The sequence below is a fragment of the Salarias fasciatus genome (genome assembly GCF_902148845.1).
Source record: "Salarias fasciatus chromosome 23 unlocalized genomic scaffold, fSalaFa1.1 super_scaffold_20, whole genome shotgun sequence".
Lineage (NCBI taxonomy): Eukaryota > Metazoa > Chordata > Actinopteri > Blenniiformes > Blenniidae > Salarias > Salarias fasciatus.
In genome coordinates, this window is record NW_021941230.1 from 17,421,193 (window position 1) to 17,422,561 (window position 1,369).

Here is a 1,369-nt window from a genome sequence, read left to right on the forward strand (position 1 = left end):
GCTGAGCGTGGAGCCGTCATCCGGCCCGGGGCTCACCTTCCTCCCTCGGCCACCTAGTGCATGCTGGGTAAGGGGGGCGGGGGGGGGGGGGGGGGGGGGCTCCTGTCCTCATATGTCACCGGGCGCCGGAGTCCATGTTCTCCTGGAACACGGGCCGCCGCTCTCCTCTTATTCATGTTCGGGGCGCTTGGTTCTCTGCGAGCAGCAGCACCAACTAGTGGCCCTGCAGGAGAACTGCGCCGCTATAGGATGCTCTCCCTGCTGTTTCCATGGAAACGGACATGTTTTCACTGCATTTCTATAGATTACCTCAGACTCCTCTCGGTTCGGTCTTTCTCAGACGGAAACAGGAATCGGTTTAAAACTCGCTGCGGCCGTTCCTGACTCTTTCCTCACAGTTTGAGTGAAAACACACACTCGGATGGACGTGTGTGTGTGTGTGTGTGTGTGTGTGTGGAAGTGGGTCAGTGCAGGGAGTGATTGACGCCGGCCCGCTGCGGAGGCTACACCTGTCTGCAGGACGTGAAAAGCCTTCAAACAGTCTTTGTTTCTGCTGCTACACCCACCGAGCGACGCACAATCCCGCTTTCTTCTGCTCTGTCAGTCCGTACCTGTCGCTCCTCTCGCGCCTCGCGAGCCTGCGTCATGTAATCATGTTTAATTCCAGGCTGCTCGGCTCGCGCTGTCACTCACGGCGGAGCCTCGCCGCCGCCGCCGCCGCCGCCGCCGCCGGCTCGGTCCGGGCGCCGTTCAGGAGACGGAGCAGATCTGACTTTCAGGGCTTTGGAAAGACGCCAGCTTCATCAGAAATGAACAAACACACACACACGCACACACACACACACACACACACACACACACATCCTGCTCTTTACGGCTTCAGGATGCAGAATGCAGAGAGAGGTGGAGGAGGTGGAGGCGGGCCCGGGCGGAGGAGGAGGAGGAGGACATGCTGGCGGTCACGCTCCGCTGTCACCTTCTTTCTGACCGGAATCCATCCTCCCCTGGCGGCCCGCTCCCATCTGTTCCTCCACCCAGCTCCCGCCGCTCCACCCGGAGCACCGGCCGCCGCGGAGGGCCGGCCCGGCAGCCGCCCGCACCGAAACACGCAGATCTGCACAAAAAGATGCAGACGGCTCGTGAACTGTGCTCCCCCGCTGCCACGTAAAGTTTCGGTTCGCTGGTGAAAAAAGAAATGAAAATAAAGGATTAGAATAGAAAGAAAGACGTCGACCAGGAGAATGACGGCAGAACGAGACGGTCGTGTAAAGAACCGAGGGGAGAGTCAGTCGGATGAAATGTCAATGAGAAGGTGAAGCTGCAGAATAAGAAGCTACAAATAAAGTAAATACAAGTGCTGCCAGTTTTA

At 58.5% G+C, this 1,369-nt stretch overlaps 1 protein-coding gene across 1 annotated transcript in view; it reads left to right on the forward strand.

The window, feature by feature from the left end:
* Nucleotides 1-1,168, forward strand: part of LOC115383908 (basic proline-rich protein-like) — a gene marked incomplete at its 5' end in the record, with an annotated part of 236,315 nt that extends 235,147 nt beyond the window's left edge. Inside the window, 2 exon segments of the mRNA XM_030086110.1 lie at nt 701-737; nt 1,039-1,168. Coding sequence (XP_029941970.1) covers nt 701-737; nt 1,039-1,168 — 167 coding nt within the window.
* Between the last annotated feature and the right edge of the window lie 201 nt (nt 1,169-1,369).